Below are 25,801 nucleotides of genomic sequence, written 5' to 3'. Positions count from 1 at the left end.
TTCTGTCAGAACTCAATTCACACGGCATGATTTGAATCGCCGACAGCTCCAGATATTCAGCACGCCAAATATCTCGCAGGCATCGGCGACTCATCGGCGATTCTCTCAGATGGCGTCTTTAATAGTTCATACTGTATGATTGTCACTCACGTGCACGAGCAGCGCTTTGCCTGTGATTTCAGGAATTTGTCGGCGATTTCTCAAAACCTGTCGGCGAGTCAAAATCGGGGCTAAAATCACGCAGTCCGAACTAGGCATAAGTTACTTTGAAAATCATGCTGTCTGAACTTGGCACTGCTGGACTCACTTGTATGTGGAATACTTGATTTTTTTTTTTTATTGAAGTAAAAGTAAAAAATAGTTTAGCGCTATTTGGTTAACCTAAATTTGTCCTGAACGGAATGTCGCCATCTTAGTATTCGGACCCTACTGAAAAAAAGGGTGGTTGGCTGGTTTTAGCTGGTCGACCAGGCTGGTTTTAGAGGAGTTTTGGCCATATCCAGGCTGGTTTCCAGCCATTATCAGCCTGGTCTTAGCTGGTCAGACTGGGAGATGACCAGCTAAAACCAACTTGACCAGCCTAACCAGGCTGGGAGCCCAGCCAAAACCAGCTATATCCAGCTTAAACCAGGCTGGTCACGCAGGTTAGCTGGTTTTAGCTTTTCATTTTCCAGCCTTACCAGCTAAGACCAGGCTGGAAATGGCTGGAAACCAGCTTGAAAGAGGCCAAAACCCCTCTAAAACCAGGTTGGTCAACCAGCTAAAACCAGCCAACCAGCTTAGGCTGGTTTAAGCTTGTTTTTTTTTCAGCAGGGGAGCCATTATGTGCTACAGTAGTAGGGTTTAAAAGAATGAACAATAAAGTAAGAGTTCACTCAAAAAGGAAAATCACCATTATTTACTCCCCCACAAGCCGTCCTCAGTGTAAATGACTTTCTTCTGTCAGACAATCTTATTGTAAAGGCATCCGCTGCGTAAAAACTTGCTGGATAAGTTGGCGGTTCATTCCGCTGTGGCGACCCCGGATTAATAAAGGGACTAAGCCGACAAGAAAATGAATGAAAATAGAAATATTGTCATATTTTTGCAATAAAAATCAAATATATACAGTGTAAGTCAGAATTTTTCGCCGCCCTGTTTATTTTTTTCCCCCAATTTCTGTTTAACGGAGAGCAGATTTTTTTCAACACATTTCTAATCATGATAGTTTTGATCTTTGCCATGATGACAGTAAATAATATTAGACTAGATATTCTTCAAGACACTTCTATACAGCTTAAAGTGACATTTAAAGGCTTAACTAGGTTAACTAGGGGGGGTTAAGGAAATTAGGCAAGTTATTGTATAAGAATGGTTTGTTCTGTAGACTATCGAAAAAATAAATAGCTCAAAGGGGCTAATAATATTGACCCTAAAATAGTGTTTAAACAATTAAAAACTGCTTTTATTCTAGCCGAAATAAAACAAATGAGACTTTCTCGAGAAGAAAAAAACATTATCAAACATACTGTGAACATTTCCTTGCTCTGTTAAATATTAAATATTTTGGGAAATATTTAAAAAAGAAAAAAAATTCAAAGGGGGGTGAATAATTCTGACTGCAATTGTATATATTTTCACAGAATTTCCCTCCCATACGACCACACCTATCAGCATGTGTTTCGCTACGGAATCTACACCAGACTGCAAAGCAAAATATTACCATTGTCTGTCACCTGGTACAGTGTGCCTGATGGTGTCAGTTCCCTTTGGGTGAGTAATCATTAATTAACATTGTCTATTTAATTATGTACATATCAAGTCAATCAGTCTTTTTCAAATGTTTCCCAAATGATGTTTAACAGATTCAGGAATTTTTCCCGAGTATTTCCTATAATATTTTTTGTTCTGGAGAAAGTCATATTTGTTTTATTTCAGGCTTGAATAAAAGCAGTTTTGAATTTTTCAAAAGCCATTTTAGGTCAATATTATTAGCCCCTTAAACAATTTTTTTCTCAATTGTTTGCAAAATAAACCATTATTTTACAATGATTTGCATAATTACTCTAACTTTTCTAAAAAAAAAACACCTAATTAAGCCTTTAAATGCATTCCTTGTGATTATTACATCATAGATACAATATATTGCATATCATTTTCAAGCATTTCTCTTTTAGGTGCAACTGAACCAGGGTTTGGTGGAGGGTATGAGTGGACTTTGTGGACATCAGAACAGCTCAGGTTAGTGGGTTCAGTTGATTAGTGATGTTTAATCAATGACTTCTTACCCAGCATGTCGAAAACGACATCAAATTGACCAAGCATGGTAGCAAAAACACATCAAAAATGCTGGTTATAACCTTAACGTCTATTTGACATCCACACATTGATGCTTTTTTTGACCACCAAAAGGACGACACGAAAAGTATTATAATCTAAGAAAGCTTTTATTTATTTGAAAGATTCATTCACAAGTTCAACATTTAGACTGGATTTTGTTTCCTCACAACTACCTTGATGTCAAAATTACGTCAGATTGACATCTAACACTGGCGTCAGAACGAAAACAAATGTTTTTTAATGCCGATTTTAGATGTCAATTTGATGTTGTTTCGACATCAAAGGTAGTCAATTGACATCAAACCAATTTGCATTTGCAGTTTGACATCGTTTCGACATTGATTCCCAGCAGGCACTCAACAAATATAGGTTGTGACGTCAGGTGACTAAAATTCAGTGTCTAGTCAGCGTCTAAGGGCAACGTTATTTTGACGTCCAATAATAACATCAAATGACGTTGATATTTGGTTGATTTTAGGTTGTGTTGGAAAGTGACCAATGTCATTGACGTCAAAAACTGACATTTATTCGTCAGGTATGGCAACCAAAATCCAACGTCTAATAGACGTCATAGTGGTAACGTCCAAACAACAACAAGCTGTAACTTCATTAGACGTTGATATTTGGTTTATTTTAGGTTGGACTATGGATTCTGACGTCAATAGGATTTTCAATTACCAAACAAAATGCATCGTCCCCACGATGTTAGGGTACAACGTCAATCTGACGTCATGTTTGATCATAATCATATACTTTTGCCGATTTTAGATGTCAATTTGATGTTGTTTCGACATAAAGGTAGTCAATTGACATCAAACCAATTTGCATTTGCAGTTTGACATCGTTTCGACATTGATTCCCAGCAGGCACTCAACAAATATAGGTTGTGACGTCAGGTGACTAAAATTCAATGTCTAGTCAGCGTCTAAGGACAACGTTATTTTGACGTCCAATAATAACATCAAATGACGTTGATATTTGGTGGATTTTAGGTTGTGTTGGAAAGTGACCAATGTCATTGACGTCAAATACTGACATTTATTCGTCAGGTAGGACAACCAAAATCCAACGTCTAATAGACGTCATAGTGGTAACGTCCAAACAACAACAAGCTGTAACTTCATTAGACGTTGATATTTGGTTGATTTTAGGTTGGACTATGGATTATGACGTCAATAGGATTTTCAATTACCAAACAAAATGCATCGTCCCCACGATGTTAGGGTACAACGTCAATCTGACGTCATGTTTGATCATAATCATATACTTTTGCCGATTTTAGATGTCAATTTGATGTTGTTTCGACATCAAAGGTAGTCAATTGACATCAAACCAATTTGCATTTGCAGTTTGACATCGTTTCGACATTGATTCCCAGCAGGCACTCAACAAATATAGGTTGTGACGTCAGGTGACTAAAATTCAGTGTCTAGTCAACGTCTAAGGACAACGTTATTTTGACGTCCAATAATAACATCAAATGACGTTGATATTTGGTTGATTTTAGGTTGTGTTGGAAAGTGACCAATGTCATTGACGTCAAAAACTGACATTTATTCGTCAGGTAGGACAACCAAAATCCAACGTCTAATAGACGTCATAGTGGTAACGTCAAAACAACAACAAGCTGTAACTTCATTAGACGTTGATATTTGGTTGATTTTAGGTTGGACTATGGATTCTGACGTCAATAGGATTTTCAATTACCAAACAAAATGCGTCATCCCCACGATGTTAGGGTACAACGTCAATCTGACGTCATGTTTGATCATAATCATATACTTTTGTCTTCGTGTGTTGGCAGAAACGATGCAGCAGTTGATTTCCAGCAGCGTCCTCCCTGATGGTCAATGCCTGACACAAGACTCTGTTGCACAGACAAACACAGTGAGTACCAGTTAAGACAAAAGAAAGAAGGGTAGCTGTGTTGGCAAGCACATTTCGAGCAAGTCAGATTAACAGACTACGCGCGAATGGTTCGGCACGAATGACCAGATTCCCGCGAATGAAGCACCACGAGTTGAGCGTTATACGTGATTGACTCACTCGAGTTTGAAAATCTGAACTTCAGCAGACATTCGCACATAGCTAACCAATCAGGAGCTTGCTCTTGAGGGGGCGTGATTATGACGTAGCGCCTGTTGTTAGTGTCCCAGGGGAAAATCTTCCTGCCGACACCGACAACAGGTCATCAAACTGGGCTCGGCTCAGTCAGAAGCACCGCTGAAAGCCTCCATCATCCAGGTGTAGTTCTGGAGGAGTTCATGAGCTCACAGAGTTGGGTGCACTTCAGAAAGTATCTTGTGGACTCACAACAAGGCCCCAAATGAATTAACGCTGTCTTTCAGCCTTCATAAAACACATAAACACAGTTATTGGGTTTGTTAGCCATTTAGCAATGAAGCTAGAGTCAATACTAATTTGTGGATCTCCTTACTTCCTGATGCAACAATGCTGTGGTTGTAGCTGGTGTATTCTGAGAAATTTTCTTACCTCTTGGTTTCAAGTGTGGTCCTGAAAAATCTTGATCTGAAGGGCTATCTACCCCTTAGCCCTACGCCTTAAAGCTAAAGACTCCCGCTTCACGGGAACGCGCAAAAAGAGGGGTAAGGAGAAGGGCTAAGGGGTAGAATTGGGATTGGGCCTAAATTAAACAACATAACTGCCACATAAATGTACGTAACTAGTAATAAATAGTAACAGTAGACAAAATACCATTAGGTTTGTAATAAATTGCACCAAAGCTGCCCTGTAGCATAAATCTGAACAGTTGTTTGTTTTATATGTCCACCTGAATCATGGGTCCCCTTTGTCCAAGCAAAGGTCAGCCATGTGCTTTGGCCATCCGGGCTCACTCTACACTGAGTATGGTGGCTTCAAAAGCCTTTCAAACACGGATCTCCCTGTCAGATATATGCAACTCAGAGGGTTGGTCTACCCCCTGCACCTTTATCCGATTTTATTAACTTGATATAGATTCCTCTCTGGATACTAGCTTTGAGGTGGACATGTCACCTGGACACTTGACAGTATGGGGTTGTTGGAGTTGCATTTCCATAGCGGCGAAATTCCCTGAAAGGGAACATCTCAGGTTACGACTGCAACCATGGTTCCTCAAGGGAATGAGTAGCTGCGTTAGCGCAGTGACGCCCCGGTGATTACATTGAAGTGATTTCACATGGGAGACATGGCGTCCCTCTGTCCCTGCAGAGTTTAGCTCCACCTTGCCTCTTAACCCCTGCCAGGAGGTTTCAAGTATTCCTAGGAGACCTTGATTAGCTTGTTTGGATGTGTTTGATTAGGCTTGAACGTAAACTCTTAAGGACACCGGCCCACCAGGAACAAGTTTGTTGACCCCTCGTTTACAGTCTCCTCAGGGAACCATGGTTACCCTTGCTGAAACATCCAGCCTAAACCAGCCTAGTTGGTTGCCCAACCTGGCTTTAGAGTGGTTTTGGCCATTTCCAGGCTGATTTCCAGCCATTTCCAGCCTGGTCTTAGCTTGTCAGGTTGGAAAATGACCAGCTAAATCCAGCTAAAACCAGCGTGACCAGCCTGGTTTTAGCTGGTCATAGATGGCTAGGCTGGTCAAGCTGGTTTTAGCTGGTCATCTCCCAGCCTAACCAGCTAAGACCAGGCTGAAAAAGGCTGGACACCTGCCTGGAAATGGCCCAAACCCCTCTAAAACCAGCCTGGTCGACCAGCTAAAATCAGCCAACCAGTCTAGGCTGGTTTAAGCTGGTATTTTCAGTAGGGACAGTAGTAAACTGGGACAATTTGTTCAGTCCAAATTCGCGTATAAAATGGACTGACAGTATGGCTTGAAGTTTAACCCACTTTTGTTATTACATTTGTGTTAAAAACAGCAATTTTTGGGTAAGTGTGAGATCTGTTGTGTAAGCTATTGGATTCTTAGTTGACCTCTAACACTATCTTTTTATTTAAATGTTCCTAGGTTTGTAGTGGTGTTTTGTCCCACGCGTACGAATGTCTCGGCGCCAAATATAAAAGCTACCTGAGTCTGTGTTATAAAAGTATGAATGGTTTGTGGCATCACGAGGTGAACTGCTCCTTCTTCAAAGAGATTTCCCTGATGTGCGGCAGCTCCAGTCCGTTCTGGTCAATATGGAGGTCCAAAACCAACTGCTGTAAGAGCCACAGTTTAAAATATTAATTTTTATTGTTATAGTGTTTGAAATGCTAAGAACGTATCTTGTTTGCAGCCATGCCTCTTTGTCCGGGAGATCTACGTTATGTAGAAATGGGTCCCGCTTTTCCCCCGACCTGCAGCAACCCGCAAAACTCCACCGCGGACTTCACCAGCACCTGCCTGCCGGCTGAAGGTCAGTTCTTCATCGTTGGTTATAAGTGTTAGCATGTCAGAATGATAGCATTTATTGTCTTTGTGTAAACTCAAAAAAATAAATAATACTATTTTGACAAAACATTAGCAGTGTTTCCATCCAACTTTGTGTTTAATTTATGCACCAATGATATCTCACGGCAATTCCTAACTTTTTGATTTAGTGGTCAATTCGTATAAACTCGTACCATGTGATTCGTACAATTTAGTACGATTTGCTCCTTCCCCAATGATGGCTGCGTTTAGGGGTGGAGTTGCATGCCATCGTATGAATTCGTAAGAATTAGCCACTAAACTGACGAAACGTAAAAGAGTTACGTTTCCTCATAAGATCAAGCTGGAATTTCGCGTACAACATTTAGGAATACAGCAGCATTTTATATCCAGTCTGTTAAAGATAATGGACACTTCAATTGGCGCCAAATATCAAACCAAAAAATTGAGGAGGGCCATTTTTTCCCTATATAACAATTTACATTTCTGATCTTTTCCAATGTGCTTCCTTAGCTAGTTTGTTTTTTAATGCTATCCAATCCCACTCATTTTAGGTATCATGTGATCTGTTAAAACAAATTCGCAAACGTTTGTTTGATGTGCAAGCGTAGTGGAGGCCAGCTAATGAAGTGCTGTGCACTAGAGGCCATGGTCTTTAGCCTCCTTGTTAAAGCAGCCCACCCTCTTGCAAAGAATCACCAGTTCGATCACTGCTCAGAGCGTGTTGGATGCAGTAGGACCAGTCGGTTACATGTGGGGGCTCGTCCGGGATGGAGTGAGGTTTAGGGTGGTGAGTGTAGCAGAGGCCAGCTAGAGAAGTGCAGTGCAGGTTAACCTCTCTCCGCTGACCTCTAAAGGTGCTCTAGCGACAGACGCTAGGGGCCATGGTCTTTAGCCTCCTTGTTACAGCAACCGACTCCCATACAAAGAATCGCCAATTCGATCCCGGCTCAGAGCGGCTTGGGTGCAGTAGAACCGGTGAGTTACTTGTGGGGGCTCGTCCGGGATGGGAGTGAGGTTTAGGGGGGTGAGTGTAGCAGTGGCCAGCTAGAGTGTACCATGCTATGCAGGTAAACCTCAGATTTTAGAGATCATGGTCTTTAGCCTCCTTGTTAGAGCAACCCATGTGGAGAGTCGCCGGTTCGATCCTAGCTCAGACCAACACCAATGGAATTTAATCAGAAAATGTGTTTCCATCACAGTTTATGCACATTTCTGACTCATTTGTGGACATATGTTTTTTTATGTGCATTTCCAAAACATTTTCGGCCATATTCCTTGCCATAATAGGCCATATTAATTCGCATAACAATAGGTAGATGGTAACATTGACGCACATAAATTGTGACGTTGCCAACTACTGCCCTGGCATGTATTATATAGCATTTTTAGATCCATTTTTCGATGCATCCATGTGAACTGAAAATGTTTTATCTGAATGTTGGCCTTTATTAGATGTAAAAACATTCCCTAAAGGGGAAATGAGCTAAATTAGCACAAAAGCGAATCACATAAAACCCAGATGGGATTGGAAAGTTTGTAGGTGGTTTTACTAAACCAGGGGTTCTCAATCTCGGTCCTGAAGGTTCTGTGTTCAGCAGATTTCAGCTCCAACCCCAATCAGACACACCTGGGCCAGCTAATCAAACCATTGCTAAGCTTTCCAAAAACTATTGCTGCGTCCCAAATCGCATACTTATGCCCTACTCTACGCCATTTTGTAGTATGAATAGTGTAAGTAGTGTGTTCACACTGAAAACTCTAAAAATAATAAGTGCACTTTAATTACCCGGATGATGCACTCATTCAGCCGCTAAAATGAAGTGTGGAATGATGGACACTTCACGCACTCAACGACCGCAGGTTTGCTCATGTAGCGGAAAGGGCGGAGCTATCGGACGCACATGTTGAATAACTATTTGTTTTCGATGGTGAAAGCAAAATTCTCCTACGAGAGTGATTATAGCACCTCCCGATGGTGGATGCGGTTATACTCACAGCAGGTATTATTTGATAATTCGGTCGTTTATTTCAGTGGTTCCCAACCTTTTTCTTTGGGCCCCCCCCCATGAACATATACAAACATTGGAGCCCCCCCGACATATAAATACGCACGCACACACATTTGTACTGTGCATATATATATATATATAAGTATAGAAAATATAAATTACTCAGTTTTAACTTGTCTTGGCCTTCAATAAAACCAAAATTTAGGTAGTCTTTGTCATACTGTCTAATTTTTTTCTTCGCCTCTGAAGAATTACTGCATTTACGTTTCTCTGCCATTTTTGTTTTGATTTTGCCTTTACGACACGTTGACAAGCACATTGCGTGAGTGAGCAAAATTTAAATAATTTTTTAAAGTTATTTATTTTAATTATTTTTACTATTATGTTGGAATTTTAAGCATGTTTTGATTTTTTTTTTTTTTGGTTCTTAAAATACATATATAATAGTAGGGCTGGTCGATTTTGGGAAAAATCATAATCACGATTATTTTGGTCATAATTGTAATCATGATTGTTCAAAACGATTATTTTGAGAATTTTTTGAGAATCCTGAGAATTTTTTGAATAAATATTTCCCAAATTATGTTTAACAGAACAAGGAATTTTAACAGTATCAGCTAGAATAAAAGCAGGTTTAAATATTTTAAAACCAATTTAGGGTCAATATTATTAGCCCCCTTAAGCAATACATATTTTTGATTGTCTGCAGAAGAAACTACTGTTATACAATGACTTGCCTAATTACCCTAATTAAGCCTTTGAATTGCACTTTAATCTGAATGCTTGTATTTTGAAAAACATCTAGTAAAATCTAGTCAAATATTACGTGCTGTCATCATAGCAAAGATAAAAGAAAGCTAACTCAGTTATTAGAAATGAGATATCAAAAGTATCATGTTCAGAAATAAGTAAAAAAAAACTTCTTTCCATGAAACAGAAATTGGGCAGGAAAAGGGTTGCTAATATTCAGGAGGGCTAATAATTCTGACTTCAACTGTATACATACAGTTATTTTCCACCCTGCAAAGAAAAGAGAAATAAATACAATAGGTAAAAAATATAAAACAAACTGTGCTTTAAGCATCTTCACCCTAAGAGAAACACTTTAGCTACAAAAATCCTTCAGTCAAGAGCAGAGAGGGATTTTCTCGTTATCTTTGAGAAATATTAGTAAAAACAGGCGGCAGCAGGAATATTTCTCACTGTCTCTTTAATGGTTTCTCTTTCACGTCTTTTGATCCTCAACTCGTTTGTTTATTACACAAATGAGGGTTAATATAAATAATCACTGAACACCGCGTTTTGACACCTATTTGACCATTAAAGCGCTCACGTTAAGATGACTTTAGATGTCTGCGCTCCGCTGCTCGTCTCAGTGTGTGAATGAGAGCGAATGCTGACCGCGGTCTTTTGCGCTTTTAAGAGCAACACGTGTACAACTGGAAAGGTGGCGGTATATGATGCAATAATCATTTATCTCGATTAACGTTTTTTTATAATCATTTGAAGCCAAAATCGAAATCGGATTTTCGATTAACTGCACAGCCCTATATAATAGTGGAGCATTTTATGCCTTTTTCTACCTCAACACTAATCCTCTCCCGCGCCGCCCCTGTGAACTCTGGCGCCCCCCTTAGGGGGACGCGGAGCCCAGGTTGGGAACCACTGGTTTATTTCACTGATTTGGCGACCGTCAAACATCATCAGGGAAACGGTTTGAATTTCCGCTTAGTAAAAAAACATAAGTGTGCCATTTGGGACGCCACTACATACATATACTATCCTGTTGAGTGTGTAAGTGCATAAGTACATAGTGCATGAGTGCATAGTGTATAGTTTGCCATTTGGGACGCAGCTATCCTTTCAGGTGTGTTGAGGCAAGTTAAAGCTAAAATATGCAGGACACCGGACCTCCCGGACCGAGTTTGAGAACGCCTGTACTGAACCATAAACTAGGTCGTAAGTAAGCAAAGATGATGATAAGGTGCAGATTTTAGTGCATTTAAACACAGGCGCAAAATAATTTGATGTAGTAGATTTTTTTAAAATTATTTTCAGCATGATATTCCAATGAAATTATGTCACGCATTCTCAAAAATGTCTTAATTCATACAAATTCATCCATATAAAAACACATAATTTTTAAAAGGAGGCGTGTCTAAATGTTAAACCATACTGTGATTGGCAAATCATACTAAAACGAACGTGATCGTATGAGTTAACCACTAGTGGGCGAGGCAGTGGCGCAGTAGGTAGTGCTGTCGCCTCACAGCAAGAAGGTCACTGGGTCGCTGGTTCGAGCCTCGGCTCAGTTGGTGTTTCTGTGTGGAGTTTGCATGTTCTCCCTGCCTTCGCGTGGGTTTCCTCCGGGTGCTCCGGTTTCCCCCACAATCCAAATACATGTGGTACAGGTGATTTGGGTTGCGGCTGGAAGGGCATCCGCTATGTAAAAGCTTGCTGGATAAGTTGGCGGTACAATCCGCTGTGGCGACCCCGGATTAATAAAGGGACTAAGCCGACACTGAAATGAATGAATGAGTGAACCACTATATGAAAACATTTTGAATTGCGTCAAAATGGGGCAGAGCTACAAATGCCCATGTGTCAGCATAACGGCAGATTCAAAACTTCTTTTTTTGCAGTACGTTTTGTTTTTGACTTGTTTCTATTAGGTGGATTTTTAATGCACTATTTGTTTATCCAGTTTAACGGTTAATGTGAACATCAACTATGAGAGATTGATGGGTCTTAGAAAAGCTAACTTTTTGCTTATTTTGATTTAATGTCAGTGTCATTCGCAACGTTTTCTTTCTCTCACAATTTCAGGAAAGGTCCTGAATGACCGTATTAAAGGCTACTCAACCATAAATGTGGAGGAATGTCCATGCGTGCATGGAAAAATGACGTATGCGCCGAGGCAGGAGCGCAGAACAAAATGCCAGAGCTGGTGAGAACCACAGTATTTAAGACTTTGATAATTTTTTTTATTTTAGATAACTGGGTATAGTTTTAAAAGGGGTAGTTCACCTAAAAATTAAAAATTGTAAACCTCCGCTCACCTTTAGGACACAAATTAGGACATTGTAGATGAAATCGGAGAGCTCCCTCATCCTCCATACACATTCAAAGTCCAGAAAACTAATAAAAACTTTGTCAAAACAGTCCATGTGGCTTCAGTGGCTCAACTACAATCCTACAAAGAAAAAAACAACAATGTTGTTTGCCTATTTTTTCCCCCACATCAGGTCATTTACTCTAGGCTATAGGATTTATTGATGTTAGAGTCATCAGTGCAACATGAAAATGTCGTATTGTCCGTAGTAAACGCGCAATCTGATCTGATATGGACGACAAAGGCGAACAAAGCCGTTTTTATAGTTTACTTTGGTGCACAACAGTGTTCTTGGAGCTGCATTTAATCACAGTTGAACCACTGAAGTGTCATGGACTGTTGCTGTAAATGGAGGATGAGGGAGCTCTCAGATTACCTCTAAAGCATGTTAATTTGCGTTCTTAATATTGAGCAATTAAAAACAGACTTAACGTTTTTAGGTCAACCCTTTAAAATGTTTTTAAGATGGGATTGTGTATAGAATTTTAGCTGATTTTGGTTGTCCTAACATTTGTTTTTTTTTTGTTATTAATTGAAATAATTTACCAAATGACCTACCCTAGCACAGTTCAATCCGCATTTGTAATGTTGGGTAAAACTGCATCAGGTGTGTGTCAACTCAATGACTCTATATATTGTATATACTGTTGTGTGTATATATATATAATCTTGTTTATTTTAGAATCTAATCGTGTTTATGTTGTTGTTATGCAAGATGCGTTTGTATTCTCCTGCCCAGGGATTGCAGATTACGGGGGCTGTTCTTCAATCGTCCGTCATTCCTGTTAAATAAAGAGTTAAATAAATATATTTTTTCATAAACTTCGTGAACTAAAGCATCCTAATTACCCTGGATGTTCTAAAGCATCCTAATCTCCCTGATTCATTGTAAACAGCTGTTTTAATCCAGGGGTTCTCAAAGTGGGGGTCGGGACCCCTCGAGGGGTCGCGGGACAATGAAGGGGGGTCGCCTGGTGATTTAAAAAAATCTATTTATTATTATTAAATCATATAGGAATGACCATATTTTATCCATAACCTACAGAAGAGAAAACATATAGTCGTTTATAATTACTATATAGTTACTATAGTAGCTTATAGTTACTAGTTTTATTGGATTGCGACCGCAGTGGTAATTACATTATGTTAAAGACACAGCAATAGCGTCAGATGCAGCAGGTTGATTTTATAACACCAGGTTAAAGTTTCGGTCCCACTTTATATTAAGTGTCCTTAACTACTATGTACTTACATCAAAAAATAAATACAATGTACTTACTGTGTTTATAATGTATTTGAGAACACTTGTGGTGCTTTTGAGTTGGGATAGAGGTTGGGTTATGGACAGGTTTGGTGGTGTGGGTAGGTTTAAGGGTGGGTTAAGGTGTAAGGGATGGTCAACAGTGTATTTACAAATGTAATTACAAAAGTTAATTAAAGATGTAATTACATACATGTATTTAATCAAGCATAAGTACACAGTAAATACATGTATTTACAAAATAAGTATATTGTAACAAACTATTAAATCCTGTGTAAATACATATTAGTTAAGGCCACTTAATATAAAGTGGGACCAAAGTTTCTAGCCCATTTACCGCACTGACATTAAACGAAGAATATCCCTGGGTGTATTGGTGTGTGTGTGTGACATTGCATGCAACGTTTCTGTATTCATAACCAGGATATTGGGGGTCGCAAGTCACTGGCATTGTCATTTTGGGGGTCGCAGGCTGAAAAGTTTGGAAACCCCTGTTTTAATCAACTCAACAGGCGAAAAACAGAAGACCTCTGCTGTTGGTTTGTGGACAGTCATGGCTGAAGTTTCGACACAACCATAGTATATTTACTGTATGTTAGAATTATTCGCCCCCCTGTTTACTTTTCCCCCATTTTCTGTTTAACGGAGAGCAGATTCTAAACATAATAGTTTTAATAACTCCTCTCTAATAACTGATTTATTTTATCTTTGCCATGATTATTAGACCACATATTCTTTAAGACACTTCTATACAGCTTAAAGTGACATTTAAAGGGTTAACTAGGTTAATTAGAGTAGGAAGGTTTAGGTGATAAGGCAAGTTATTGTATAATGATGGTTTGTTCTGTAGACTATATAATATAAATATATAGCTTAAAGGGGCTAATAATATTGACCCTAAAATGGTGTTTAAAAAATGTAAAACTGATTTTATTCTAGCCGAAATAAAACAAATAAGACTTTCTCCAGAAGAAAAAATATTATAGGAAATACTGTGAAAATTTCCTGAATCTGGTAAACATCATTTGAGAAATATTTATATTTGGGTGAATAATTCTAACTTCGTAACATTCTTCGTAACGTCGTAACATTTTAAGTATAATATATTTATATTCCTGTACATTATTATAGTAATAGAATATGATTGACATAAAGTTTTTACATTTTAAATAAATGATATTGATTTTATTATGTTGAAGTTGCAGTGTTTTGATTAGCCACGCGGTACAAAGACAGACATGAAACCATGAGGAAAGCCAGGGTTTATCAAAAGTTCAAGGTTTATACAAAGCAGAATCTGAATATATAATTTGTCACCGTGAAACACTGATGGAGAGATTTGGGTTGTGCTTATCCTCACAGCACCTGCATCAGAGGTAAATGGGCGTGTTCTGCAAACACGTGTCCGGTCAAGTGTATCATCGAGGGACAGTTCATTACTACGTTTGATGGCAAACAGTATTCTCTTCCAGACAGATGCACTTATGTGGCTGCAAGGGTAACACTGACTATAATATAAATGTCCAGCCAAATGTGGCATTTTGCACTTTTCTGATATGAAAATGCCTCTTTTTGGTACTCAGGGGCTTAACTGGACTTTGATTGTGCAGTATTCTGCACAAAGTGTCGTCGTAGAACAGGCATATCTCAACATCAACCAGGTTTGACGATTTTATTGCTTATTATAAATGCATTCCCTGCTGAATAATCCAGCTTAAACCAGCCTAGGCTGGTTGGCTGGTTTTAGCTGGTTGACCAGGCTGGTTTTAGAGGGGTTTTGGCCATTTCCAGGCTGGTTTCCAGCCATTACCAGCCTGGTCTTAGCTGGTCAGGCTGGAAAATGACCAGCCAAATCCAGCTAAAACCAGCTTGACCAGCCTAGTTTAAGCTGGATATAGCGGGTTTTGCAACCCAAGCTCATTCTGGAAACGTAGCCCCGCGGACGTTTCTGGAGACCGCGATTTACGTGGCCGGAGGTATGTAAAGGCTGCGTTTAGTTTTTTTCGAGCGAACGCTGCGGGGCGGTGTGTCGCCGCTCCGCCCCTCCTCTTTGTGCTCGCCGGCCGACGGCTCGCCTCCGGGTGGAAGGCTTTCCAGTTTGTCCGCTTAGCTCACAGCGTTGCATCGGCGGAGCGGAGGCCCCGGAGGAGGAACCGTCCGCGATGGACGACGACCGGGATCGAGTCCGGGGAACAGTGGTTCCGGAAATCAGGTAAGACGAAAAACGTAATCTGAAAAATAAGGGTGAGAACGCGGCGGGATCCGAAAACGCGGTCGAAATCGAAGACGAGGGCTTTTGCTTTTTTTTTTTTTTTTTGTTGGACGGCTTTTGCGAACCGTCGCTTGGGTTTAGGGAAGGAGGAGGAAGAGGAGGGCGGCCGAGTCGGACGATCCGGCGGCTTTTCGCGCGAGAATGGCGCGGGCGCGAACAGCGGCCTCTCGCGGATCCGCGAAAACAAAAACCACTCGAATACGTACCTCCGGGGACGTAAATCGCGGTCCGCAGAAAAGTCCGCGGGGCTACGTTTCCACAATGAGCCCGGGTTGGGGTTTTGGCTGGACTCCCAGCTTGGCTAGGCTGGTCTAGCTGGTTTTAGCTGTTCATCTCCCAGCCTGACCAGCTAAGACCAGGCTGGAAATGGCTGGAAACCAGCCTGGAAGTGGCCAAAACCCTTCTAAAACCAGCCTGGTCAACTAGCTAAAACCAGCCAACCAGCCTAGGCTGGTTTAAGCTGGATTTTTCAGCAGGGTTATCTGTGCATTTGTGTGCTGATAACACAGTAAATATACAGATTAAGTTTTTAAAATCTTTGTTTAAGAAAATTTGTCGATTTAATTCTCTATTAAAATGGAAAAGATGACTTTTTAGTTAAAAAAATAATCATTTAATAATTTAACGAGTGCTTTTTTTTAAAATTTCAGGACAAATACACCTTCTCTGCAAACAGTATACAACTCAACAACATAGACATCGGTGACTTGTCACAAACTGGTGGGCGGTTTTGATATCCGGCAGATTTAAATATTCATATAAGCTTAACAAAGCGTAAAATATTCACGATAACTACCCTTTTCAAATATGTACTTTGCTTTTGTTTCAGAATCCACCACCGTTTTTTGGCAGTCCTCGATGTTCGTTCAAGTCTACACTTCGTTTGGCCTGAAAATGCAGGTTCAAGTCTCTCCAGAAATTCAAATATATCTGAATTTGCCAGCGACTGAAAATACCAAAGGTCTGACCGAGCCAAATTCATGTTCATTTAAATGTGTGTTCATTTAAATATGAACTGAGTTCATTTGTTATTGCAGGTCTTTGTGGAACTTATAATAATGACACGAACGATGACTTTACCACTTTCAGTGGTATCATAGAAAGCTCTGTGCAGCTTTTTGCCCAGTCCTGGTCAATGGGAAGTTGCACACCAATAAGCGGATGCATAAACACTAACAACGGTAAGTGTCGTTTAGCTATAACTGCTTAAACATGTTAAAGGAACACTCTGAAAATGGTTTTGCAGCTCTTCTGGAGTTAAACAGTTTAGTTTTACCATTTTTTAATCCGTTCAGCCAATCTTCTGGTGTGTTTAGCTTAGCTTAGCATAAATAATTGAATCAGATTAGACTATTAGCATCTTGCCTTAAAAAGTGTTGATAGTTGTTTCTATTTAAAGCATGACTCTTCTGTGGTTACATCGTGTACTGATACTGACAGACAATGATAAGTTAATATTGTCTAGGGCAATGTGGCTAGGAACTATACTCTCATTCTGGCTTAATAATAAACAAGGAACTTTGTTGCTATACCATGGCTAAAGCAGGCGCAATGATATTACGCCCAGAAAAATAGAAACTTTTCATTTTCCGTTGGTCTTAGTACACAATGTAACTACAGAAGAGTTAAGCCTATTCCTTTAAATAGGAAAATTAGCATTTTTAAACTTTTTGAGTGAAATGCTAATGGTCTAATTCAATTAAATGATGTATGCTAAGCTAAGGCTGCGTCCGAAACCGCCTACTACTCAGTAGGTACTGCATTTGAATTTAAACGTACTACTCGGCCGTTAGAAAAGTGCGTTCTATACAGTATGAATGTGAAAAGTATGAATGGAGTTCGGACGTACTACATCCGCCATTTTGTCATGGTCACGTGACCTACCTGCGTCAGTTGCGTCGCCTCACTTCCATTCATGAATTCTCTCACGGGGCATCATGGGATAGCGCAGCGTGCATGGAATGCGCACTTCAAAATCTCGCCGGAAGTAGTAAGTCATCCGGGTACTTCTCGCATACTGATTTTCGAATTCTATGAATTCGAATATACTACTCGGCTCGCATACTGATTTTAGCGTACTATATAGTATGGAAGTATGCGGTTTCGGACGCAGCCTAAGATACTGTAAAAGTGCTTCCACCAGTTCTGGATATCAGTTAAATGGATTCAAAAACTCAACCATTTAACTCATGTTTTTCTTGTAATGATGTACGTATTGTGTTAATAAAGTGTTGCGCAACACTTACGTTGCTGTTAAGGTGGGATATGGATGCCTTTAGGCACAGATTTGGTGGGGTGGGTAGGCTTGAGAGTGGTTTAATGTCAACCCAGGCTCATTCTGAAAACGTAGCCCCGCGGACGTTTCTGGGAACTGCGATATACGTCCCAGGAGATATGTATTTCTGCAGTTTTTGTTATCGCGAATCGGCGAGAAGACGATGTGCACGCTTTTTCGCATCCCGAACGCCATTAGTGCCCACGATGTTCTCACCGGAGGCCGCTGTTGAGCGACCGTCTGTCCGAATGAATGAATGATTGACTAGACATCCTCCTCCTCCTTCCCTAAACCCAACCGGTTTTACCGATTGACCCGTCGGCCCGCCAGCTTGCTTCCCTCCCGACGAGCTAACCGGACAAACTGGTTGCGATGGGAAAGCTCTTTAGCTTTCGCTTAAAAAAATGAAATGCAGCCATGCGTACCTCGTAAATCGCGGTCTCCAGAAACGTCTGCGGGGCTACGTTTTCAGAGTGAGCATGGGTTGGTTAATGTGTAATGGATGGGTCAACAGTGTAATTATAAATTAACTTACATAAATTAATTACATGAGGGTTTTTAAAATGGAAGTACAATGTATGAAAAACATGTATGTACACTAAGTCTATCGTACAAAATAAATAATTTTAATTTAATTACTTAAAGTAGTAGTTAAGTTAATGATACACCATCTTGGATGGTTGAACATAAAAACAGTTCACAAAACCTTGTTCTGAGCCGTAATAATTAATTAATTCTCAAATTAAACAAAGCTGACAGAAACTAAAACAGCTGATGGAGTATACACTAAACTGTTCATTATTCAGACACAAGATGGCGCCAAACAGTCAAAAACAACAGAAACTAAAACAGCTGATGGAGTATACACTAACCTGTGCATTATTCAGACACATGATGGAGACAAACAGCCAAAAACACAAAGTTGACAGAAACTAAAACAGCTGATGGAGTATACACTAACCTGCGCATTATTCACACACAAAATGGCGCCAAACAGTCAAAAACACAACAGAAACTAAAACAGCTGATGGAGTATACACTAACCTGCACATTATTCAGACACAAGATGGAGACAAACAGTCAAAAACATCACAAACTAAAACAGCTGATGGAGTATACACTAACCTGCACATTATTCAGACACTAGATGGAGACAAACAGTCAAAAACACAACAGAAACTAAAACTACTGATGGAGTATACACTAACCTGCACATTATTCAGACACAAGATGGAGACAAACAGCCAAAAACACAAAGCTGACAGAAACTAAAACAGCTGATGGAGTATACACTAACCTGCACATTATTTAGACACAAGATGGAGATAAACAGTCAAAAACACAACAGAAACGAAAACAGCTGATGGAGTATACACTAACCTGCGCATTATTCACACACAAGATGGCGACAAACAGTCAAAAACACAACAGAAACTAAAACAGCTGATGGAGTATACACTAACCTGCACATTATTCAGACACAAGATGGAAACAAACAGTCAAAAACAACAGAAACTAAAACAGCTGATGGAGTATACACTAACCTGTGCATTATTTAGACACAAGATGGAGACAAACAGTCAAAAACACAACAGAAACTAAAACAGCTGATGGAGTATACACTAACCTGCGCATTATTTAGACACAAGATGGAGACAAACAGTCAAAAACACAACAGAAACTAAAACAGCTGATGGAGTATACACTAACCTGCACATTATTCAGACACAAGATGGAGACAAACAGCCAAAAACACAACAGAAACTAAAACAGCTGATGGAGTATACACTAACCTGCGCATTATTCAGACACAAGATGGAGACAAACAGTCAAAAACAACAGAAACTAAAACAGCTGATGGAGTATACACTAACCTGCGCATTATTCAGACACAAGATGGAGACAAACAGTCAAAAACACAACAGAAACTTAAACAGCTGATGGAGTATACACTAACCTGCACATTATTCAGACACAAGATGGAGACAAACAGTCAAAAACACAACAGAAACTAAAACAGCTGATGGAGTATACACTAACCTGCGCATTATTCAGACACAAGATGGAGACAAACAGTCAAAAACAACAGAAACTAAAACAGCTGATGGAGTATACACTAACCTGCGCATTATTCAGACACAAGATGGAGACAAACAGTCAAAAACACAACAGAAACTTAAACAGCTGATGGAGTATACACTAACCTGCACATTATTCAGACACAAGATGGAGACAAACAGTCAAAAACACAACAGAAACTTAAACAGCTGATGGAGTATACACTAACCTGCGCATTATTCAGACACAAGATGGAGACAAACAGTCAAAAACACAACAGAAACTAAAACAGCTGATGGAGTATACACTAACCTGCGCATTATTTAGACACAAGATGGCGCCAAACAGTTAAAAACACAACAGAAACTAAAACAGCTGATGGAGTATACACTAACCTGCGCATTATTCAGACACAAGATGGAGACAAACAGCCAAAAACACAAAGCTGACAGAAACTAAACTGGCTAAATGGAGCATACACTAACCTATCTATAATTAATTCATGAGATATTGCCAAACAAACAACTTCCATGGCAAGCAGATGAATATGAATGTAGACGTAATTATATGGATGTGAACACGAGTTCCTGGATGAGCTTGTGTCATTCATCGGTTGTTATCTGGGAATAGCATACTTGGAATGTCATGACTGACCAATCAAGATCACGTATTCCAGACACCCTTAATATATGGATTGAGACCATTTCCAAGCGCTTTCCACTGACTTATTTATTTGATTTTCAGAGCTATTTGCTGAGCAGGGCTGTGATCAGCTGAGAGATCCAGAAGGACTGTTTGCTGAGTGTCACGATTATGTTCCCGTTGCTCCCTTTGTTGAGGTACGGATGCTGTTCTATCCATAAAAAAATGTGGTGTTGGGTTGTTTTCTCGTTCTTAAACAAAACGTTTGGCTCTTATCAGGCTTGCGTTAAGAGAACGTGTCAGTGCTCCAGAGCATTGCAGGATTGCTTGTGCGTCTCCTTCGGGAACTACGCAAAAGCCTGTGTGGCTCAAGGGATCACGGTTGAAGACTGGAGATCTGGGACAAACTGCGGTAAGAGACACGCTTTTGTTAACAGCGGTTGTAAGTGGTTATAAAAACAAAGGTGTTAATCCCAGTCTTTACACACAGACTTCAAGCCTCCATTTACATTGTTTTGGATAAATAAACGTTAATGACTGTAGTTTTAGAGGGGCTAATTTTTACTCATACATTAAATGGTAACCTTTTCTTTCTACTTGCGCTACATTTTTTTGTCAATTAGGGGTGATTTTACTAGAATATTAAATTAAATTTAAAGTTATTAAAGTTTAAATAATATTAACAACAATAATAATAAAAATATAACTTTACTTAGCAGGTTGCAACATTAAACAGCACATAAAAAATAAACACATAAAAAAGCTAATCAATTTAACATCAAAAACTTCTATTTAACACCCACACATTGATGCCCCACCAAAATAATGACACAAAAATATTATATATATTCATTTAATTACAAATTTACACCGAATTTTTTATCCCTACAATGCGCGTAAACTACCTTAAATTCATAACTTAATTTTAATGGCACTGTTGTAAAATAGTTTGACAGGGTATTGACACTTTCACTAAGCAAATGCAAGGACAAAAAGTGTTCAGAATGAATCAGAACAGTAATGACACAATTATAATGGCCGTCATGTTTATGACAGGTTTATGACAAGAGAATATTTTGAACAATGTTGGAAACTAGAAGCCAATTACATCCAAAGGACAGTCTATGAAAGTCTTTCTATAGACAACGTTATAACATCGTCACGATGCTGGAATTTGATACCAATCGGTTCTGTGATTTTAAAAACGTCCCGCTAACATTGACTTAACACTGGAGCGTTTTAAAGCTGCGAAGATCAGCTGATTCATCAGCGGATCAATCGGATGTCAGCTTATAAAAAGAACAGCTGATCTTCAGGGCTTTAAAATGCTTCAGTGTCCCTGTATCTGTGGTTACCCTGCTGAAAAATCCAGCTTAAACCAGCCTAGGCTGGTTGGCTGGATTTAGCTGGTCAACCAGCCTGGTTTTAAAGGGGTTTTGGCCATTTCCAGGCTAGTTTCCAGCCATTTCCAGCCTGGTCTGAGCTGGTCAGGCTGGAAAATGACCAGTGGTTGTAAAAAAAAAAAAAACAGGTGTTACTCCCAGTCTTTACACACAGACTTCAAGCCTCCATTTACATTGTTTTGGTTAAATAAACGTTAATGACTGTAGTTTTAGAGGGGCCAATTTTTTCTCATACATTAAACAGTAACCCTTTCTTTCTATTAGCGCTATATTTTTTTTTTGTTAAAAAGGGGTGATTTTACTATAATATTAAATTAAATTTAAAGTTTATTAAAGTTTAAATAATATTAACAACAATAATAATAAAAATAAAACTTTACTTAGCAGGTAGCAACATTAAACAGCACATAAAAAAATAAACACATAAAAAAGCTAATCAATTTAACGTCAAAAACTTCTATTTAACACCCACACATTGATGCCCCACCAAAATAATGACACAAAAATATTATATATATTCATTTAATTACAAATTTACACCGACTAATTTATTCCTACAATGCGCGTAAACTACCTTATAGTCAAAACGACATCAAATTTTTTAGTAAAATCAGTTCTGTAATCGTTCGTGTTTTAACGCCAATGTTAGATTTGATTTTGATTGCAATTTGACGTGCTTTTTGACCGTTTTTGGAAGAGCAGTTGTTGTAAATTTATATAAATATTTAAATATTTACATATTTAAATATGAAAAATATTAAATATTTATATATATTTAAAATGTACTAGCAGTCAACCGTTTCTAAAAGGAGAAATTTTAAATTAGGTGTTACGGTTTTTTTGATTTGTGTGTGCAAGAGGTGGGCGCAGTAACCAAAAAATATACTCAAATGGAAGTCAAACAGCTTATGAAAATACAAAAGTAAGAGTAAAGCCATACTTTAAAATGCTGCATTAAAAACAACACAGGCTCATTCTGAAAATGTAGCCCTGTATACATTCCTGGAGATCGTGAATTATGTAGCCAGAGGAATGTATTGCTGCTTTTCATCTTTAAAATAAAAGCTACGAGGCGGTATGATCAGGGCTGGCGCGTCCATAGAGGCGACCTAGGCAGCTGCTGAGGGCGGCAGTATAGAGAGGGCGGCATCCGCGACACCTCCCTTACCACCCGCGTCCTCAGTTATGTCCGCGACACCTCCCTCACCACCCGCGTCCTCAGATATATTCGTGCATAGGCCACACCTCCATCAGCACCGGCGTGTCCTCAGTTATATCTGCGCAAAGGGCGGCAGAATAGAGGTCCGCGACACCCGCGCATCCTCAGTTATATCCGCGCAAAGGGCGGCAGAATAGAAAGGGCGGCATCCGCGACACCTCCCTCCATCAGCACCGGCGTGTCCTCAGTTATATCTGCGCTAAGGGCAGCAGAATAGAGGTCCGCGACACCCGCGCGTCCTCAGTTATGTCCGCGCAAAGGGCGGCAGAATAGAAAGGGCGGCATCCGCGACACCTCCCTCCCTCAGCAGCCGCGTGTCCTCAGTTATATAACTCTATTCTGCCGCCCTTAGCGCAGATATAACTGAGGACACGGCGGTGCTGATGGAGGGAGGTGTCGCGGATGCCGATCTTTCTATTCTGCCGCCCTTTGCGCGGACATAACTGAGGACGCGTGGGTGTCGCGGACCTCTATTCTGCCGCCCTTAGCGCAGATAGGGCGGCAGAATAGAGGTCCGGGACACCTCACTTCATTTTCATAAATGGTCACTTTCGTTTTCACATTGGGGTTGAGGGCGGCGTGATCATCCTCTGCCTAGAGCGGCAGTTCAGCTTGCTCCGGCCCTGGGTATGATGCCATTTCCTTTCACGGCAGCAGCTGTCCTCTTTCTGTACCTTCGTGTGGATGGCTTTTCTGATGTTACCAGTTTGTCCAGTGGCCTACCGCGGGGTTCGAATCCGGTGAAGAACGGTTCCAGAGAGTGGGTAAACAAAAACAAAAGCCAAAAATTAAAATAAACAAGTAAATAACAGGGTGGGAATGTGGTAAAAATCTAATAACGTAGTAAAAATCAGGAGACTTTTCTTTTTCTGAATTGCTTCACAAACCACTATCGGTTGGGTTTAGGGAAGAGGGTGGATGGGGGTTATCGGTTGGTCAGTCAGTCGACAGCTGGTGGATATAAGCGAGAACAGCAGGTGTGTATGGCACTCGTGAGAGAAATTAGAGATCTGAAAAATCGTACACAGCGGATTCACAAAAACAAAAACTGCACCCGGGATGTATTTGGCGCTCTCCAATAATGGATATAGGGGTACATTTTCAGAATGAGCTTGGGTGGAAATAAGTGCATTCCGTTTCTACCCACCGTCTTGGTTGTGTGCGCGCACATCTATATACAGTATGTCTCACCAACACACATCTTTTGGTTTTCAGTTCCTCCGTGCATGGGCAACCTGATGTTCGCCTACGAAACGATGGCTTGTAACCATACCTGCCGTTCCCTGTCGGCCCCCGATCCCACCTGTGCAGTGCTGGACGACCCTGTGGAGGGGTGTGGATGCGCGTCGGACTCTCACCTGGACAACCAGCAGACCTGCAGCCCTAAGACACTGTGCAGCTGCTACCATCCTGGAGGAGTCGCGCCTCCGGGTCCAGTGGTTATCGGTGGACGCCAATGGTAAAGATTAAAACTATGCTGAAAAGTTCATGTTGAGTACTTGACGATACGGTGGCTCAGTGGTTAGCAAATGTGTAAATGAGTGTGTATGGGCGTTTTCCAATACTGGGTTGCAGCTAAAAGGGCATCCGCTACTTAAAACAAATGCTGGATAAGTTGGCGGTTCATTCCGTTGTGGAGACCCCAGATGAATAAAGGGACTAATCCGAAAAGAAAATGAATGAATGAGTGTAAATGAGTGTGTATGGGCGTTTTCCAGTACTGGGTTGCAGTTGGAAGGGCATCTGCTGTGTAAAACGTATGCTGAATAAGTTGGCGGTTCATTCCGCTGTGGCAACTTCTGATGAATAAAGAGACTAAGCCAAAAAGAAAATGAATGAATGAGTGTAAATGAGTGTGTATGGGTGTTTCCCAGTACTGGGTTGCAACTGAAAAGGCACCCGATGTGTAAAACATATGCTGGATAAGTTGGCGGTTCATTCCGCTGTGGCAACCCCTGATGAATAAAGGGACTAAGCCGAAAGGAGAATGAATGAATGATTTTAATTGAGTGTGTATGGGCGTTTTCCAGTACTGGGCTGCAGCTGGAAGGGCATCTGCTGTTTAAAACATATGCTGAATAAGTTGGCGGTTCATTCCACTGTGGCAGCTTCTGATGAATAAAGGGACTAAGCCAAAAAGAAAATGAATGACTGAGTGTAAATGAGTGTGTATGGGCGTTTTTCAGTACTGGGTTGCAGCTAAAAGGGCATCCGCTGCTTAAAACAAATGCTGGATAAGTTGGCGGTTCATTCCGCTGTGACAACTTCTGATGAATAAAGGGACTAAGCCGAAAAGAAAATGAATGAATGAGTGTAAATGAGTGTGTAGGGCGTTTTCCAGTACTGGGTTGCAGCTGGAAGGGCATCCGCTGCCTAAAACAAATGCTGGATAAGTTGGCGGTTCATTCCGCTGTGACAACCCCTGATGAATAAAGAGACTAAGCCAAAAAGAAAATGAATGAATGAGTGTAAATGAGTGTGTATGGGCGTTTTCCAGTACTGGGTTGCAGATGGCAGGGCATCTGCTGTGTAAAACATATGCTGAATAAGTTGGCGGTTCATTCCGCTGTGGCAACTTCTGATGAATAAAGAGACTAAGCCAAAAAGAAAATGAATGAATGAGTGTAAATGAGTGTGTACGGGTGTTTCCCAGTACTGGGTTGCAACTGAAAAGGCACCCGCTGTGTAAAACATATGCTGGATAAGTTGGCGGTTCATTCCGCTGTGGCAACCCCTGATGAATAAAGGGACTAAGCCAAAAAGAAAATGAATGAATGAGTGTGAATTAGTTTGTATGGGTGTTTCCCAGTACTGGGTTGCAACTGGAAAGGCACCCGCTGTGTAAAACATATGCTGGATAAGTTGGCGGTT

General features: G+C 40.3%; 2 protein-coding genes across 5 annotated transcripts in view; both read left to right on the top strand.

Moving 5' to 3' along the window:
* Positions 1–25,801, top strand: part of tmem19 (transmembrane protein 19) — a 1,055,620-nt gene that overhangs the window by 535,923 nt on the left and 493,896 nt on the right. The gene's annotated exons all lie outside the window — the stretch shown is intronic.
* Positions 1–25,801, top strand: part of LOC100329651 (uncharacterized) — an 86,308-nt gene that overhangs the window by 15,265 nt on the left and 45,242 nt on the right. For all 3 annotated transcript variants that reach the window (XM_073948059.1, XM_073948058.1, XM_073948060.1), the window contains 14 exons: positions 1,623–1,752; positions 2,157–2,220; positions 4,124–4,206; positions 6,275–6,467; positions 6,543–6,662; positions 11,515–11,635; positions 14,424–14,559; positions 14,645–14,722; positions 15,984–16,053; positions 16,163–16,294; positions 16,371–16,514; positions 20,411–20,505; positions 20,588–20,720; positions 24,146–24,389. In XM_073948059.1, the coding sequence (XP_073804160.1) occupies positions 1,623–1,752; positions 2,157–2,220; positions 4,124–4,206; positions 6,275–6,467; positions 6,543–6,662; positions 11,515–11,635; positions 14,424–14,559; positions 14,645–14,722; positions 15,984–16,053; positions 16,163–16,294; positions 16,371–16,514; positions 20,411–20,505; positions 20,588–20,720; positions 24,146–24,389 (1,743 nt within the window). The remainder of the gene's footprint in view (positions 1–1,622; positions 1,753–2,156; positions 2,221–4,123; positions 4,207–6,274; positions 6,468–6,542; positions 6,663–11,514; positions 11,636–14,423; positions 14,560–14,644; positions 14,723–15,983; positions 16,054–16,162; positions 16,295–16,370; positions 16,515–20,410; positions 20,506–20,587; positions 20,721–24,145; positions 24,390–25,801) is intronic.

This window comes from Danio rerio, chromosome 4 (assembly GCF_049306965.1).
Source record: "Danio rerio strain Tuebingen ecotype United States chromosome 4, GRCz12tu, whole genome shotgun sequence".
Classification (NCBI taxonomy): Eukaryota; Metazoa; Chordata; class Actinopteri; order Cypriniformes; family Danionidae; genus Danio; species Danio rerio.
Note: the sequence above shows the minus strand (reverse complement) of the source record. Positions and strands in the feature narration are given on the sequence as shown.